This window comes from Alligator sinensis, unplaced genomic scaffold (assembly GCF_000455745.1).
Source record: "Alligator sinensis unplaced genomic scaffold, ASM45574v1 scaffold386_1, whole genome shotgun sequence".
Taxonomy (NCBI): Eukaryota; Metazoa; Chordata; order Crocodylia; family Alligatoridae; genus Alligator; species Alligator sinensis.
Genome location: NW_005841996.1, coordinates 286,755 through 289,585, shown reverse-complemented (window position 1 = coordinate 289,585; position 2,831 = coordinate 286,755). Strand labels below are relative to the sequence as shown.

The following is a 2,831-nucleotide window of genomic DNA, read 5'->3' as shown; positions in this document are numbered from 1 at the left end:
AGACAACCCCCCCCCCCCCCAAAAAAAAAGATGGGGGGGGGGGGGGGCAAGGGGACTTCCAGTAACAGTCAATGGTCAGGGGTGGGACTTCTGGTCCCAAGACAGCAACCAGGGGGCGGGGCTACCCATGCAGCCCTTGAAAGCTCACCAAACATCATTAAGCTGTCCTCCACCTGAAATAATTCCCTGCCTCTGAACTAGATAGACCAAGAAAGAAGGCAAGATAAGCCCCTAATTCTCTTTGCTACTGCCCAGTCAATCCAACCTGTATAGCACAGGGGACAAAAAAGCATTAATATATCACTTCCTTATTTCTGGTAGCTGCCACCCTCGCTCCACTTGTATAGTACCTAGTGCAATGTAGTCATGCCACAGTTAAGGTATCTAGGTTATATTGTAATAAAGCCCAAAATGATGATCCTCCATGTCTAGGCTCTTTTCCCTTTAAGATAATTTTTGTCTGAAATATGATGTGTCCTTGTGTGTTTCCATGTTCTACCCTTCAGAGAGAAACTTGTTTAAAAAAAAAAAGTGTGTTCCTTCTTATTTTATCACTAACCCTGCAATGTAGCCTATGAAAATTGAGTTTGGGATCATCCCCTATGGAGTGGCAGTGATGATTTTTCTAGCCACATCCCATCTGTTTCTGTCACTGCAGCTTCACTTGTGGCTACACAGGTGTGATAAAATTAAAATCTGATCTGGCAGCTGGTTGTTGATTATTACAGTCAGTCTCCCCTAGTTATGTTGGCCATGTAAACCCAACTGAAGTAAAAGGTAGAAAAAGCTTCTATTTTTATAGTTAAGTAGATAAGCATGTAAGAATATAATTGTTTTTTAAATATAATCACACTTAAATGTAGAACTTTAATTTAAAATGCAATTTCAGTTTTCAAATTGGCACAGCAAATGTGCTTATGGAATTTGTCATGCTAATAATAATGCTGGATAAAAAATAGGAGGGTGATAATTGATGCATGGCTGTGTACAGAAAAATGCGATGGAGCCCATTACTAATCAAGGTTGTAACAGAGAAAGTGTATGTTTGCAAGGCAATCTGGTGCAATGATGTCCCATTCTTTTATTTTTCAGTTTAGTGTCTATTTAATACAAAAGTAATTCTGCCCTCTTACTGCTTAGCTATTATGTACTAAAGCTTTGCTGGTAGACACAGCTACCTGAAATGTAGAGGCTACAAGCTGTAATTAAACATGGTACAGCGTGTCACAACAGGATGAAAAAGCTGGAGCATGTATAGGGAGAGCAATCTTTGTATAAGAATTTAGATTCACTTGCATTATCCTGAGGGCTCAATAAAAAGTCATTTTTATTGCTGGAAACCGGTCGTATATATATGATACACACCATTTAAGAATACCTTCCTGTAACGTAGTCTGTGTTTCTTTACAGAGATTGACTGATATATTCAGGCGCTATGATACTGATCAAGATGGCTGGATTCAGGTGTCTTATGAACAGTATCTTTCTATGGTCTTCAGCATTGTATGATAGTGACAACATGAGAATATCACTGGCTGTTACTAATGAGAAGACTGGAATTGCCAAGTTATCCCTTGAATGATTATTGTTGTATCATAACTGTACATGACTTGCTTCACACTCTGAAATTGTAAGCGTCATCACTTTAAGAATCTGTACTCTGACTATTTCATTTTATATTCTGCCAGCAGCAGTGGCCATATCACCTTCCTATCACAAGCTTTAAATTACGCAATGCCATAACTTTTCTCCCCAGGTAGTGTAGTGTGCATGGGGAAACAAGATTACTTTATAGACACGCCAAATTAAAATAATGCTTGTTAGTAAAAGTGATGTAAAGGTCAGACACAATTTGCACACCATAGATTGCATGTGCCTTACACTTTTATAAGGATTTAATGTATTAATTTTTAATACAGAATTTAAAACTATTACAAACTTGCTGTACTGTCTAATTTTTCATAAAAGGATTATTTCTGTAAAGGGTATTATCAGCTTTAAACTGGTAGATCGTTGCAGTTTGAATTCCATGGTATATACAAAATTATGATGTTATGTTAATGTATCTAAGCAGTATGCCTAAAGCAGATTCTGCTCTGGCTGTGCTGCCTGTGGGGGAGCCAGGCGCTATGCTCTGCTTTTCTGTAGCTGGGGCTTGGGTGCTCTTGCAATTGGAGGCACCCTCCAGCAGGGCTGTGGCTTGGCAGTGAGGGGCCTGGACCTGTGTTGCTGTGAGTGAAGGGGGCAGAGGGAGCTCTGATTTTCCATGATAAACCAAAAATCAAATGCCAAAATGTATAGGTACTCTGCCCTTTATTTTATTATAGGGATTGAGGTACTGGTAGGTATCCAGATTGTTTTAAAATTGTAAATATATCTATAAAACATCGTGTTCCATTGACACATTTTATGTATAGAAGAAACTGAAAATATATTCCATTATATTGTGTGTCAATGGAACACGATGTTTTATAGATATATTTACAATTTTAAAACAATCTGGATACCTACCAGTACTTTAAAAAATAAATAAATAGTGGCACTTCATTTTAAGTGTGGATTTTTTTTTTTTTTTTTAAATCGGAGAATTTGAGATGTTTGTTTAAAACCAGAGAATGCCAGGATCCTTGAGTCACTTGATGATTAGTTGTTAGCAGTACAGAGGTTTGATTTTAAGTAAGGCTATACTTGATCTTCCACTCCAGGAAAAAAAAAAAAAAAATCCTGCTTGAACAGTTACAAAATGTGTATGAGAAAAAAAGTGGACAGAGTTATACTTAACAGTTAAACAAGTAAAAAAAGTTGTTTTATGCATAGCTAGTTAATTTTTC

At 37.3% G+C, this 2,831-nt stretch overlaps 1 protein-coding gene across 7 annotated transcripts in view; it reads left to right on the top strand.

Moving 5' to 3' along the window:
* The window catches only part of PDCD6 (programmed cell death 6), a 16,142-nt gene extending 14,204 nt beyond the window's left edge, over window positions 1-1,938 (top strand). For all 7 annotated transcript variants that reach the window (XM_014518909.2, XM_014518910.2, XM_025201478.1 and 4 more), the window contains one exon: window positions 1,411-1,938. In XM_014518909.2, coding sequence (XP_014374395.1) covers window positions 1,411-1,509 — 99 coding nt within the window. In that variant the 3' untranslated portion in view covers window positions 1,510-1,938. The remainder of the gene's footprint in view (window positions 1-1,410) is intronic.
* The last annotated feature ends 893 nt before the right edge of the window (window positions 1,939-2,831 follow it).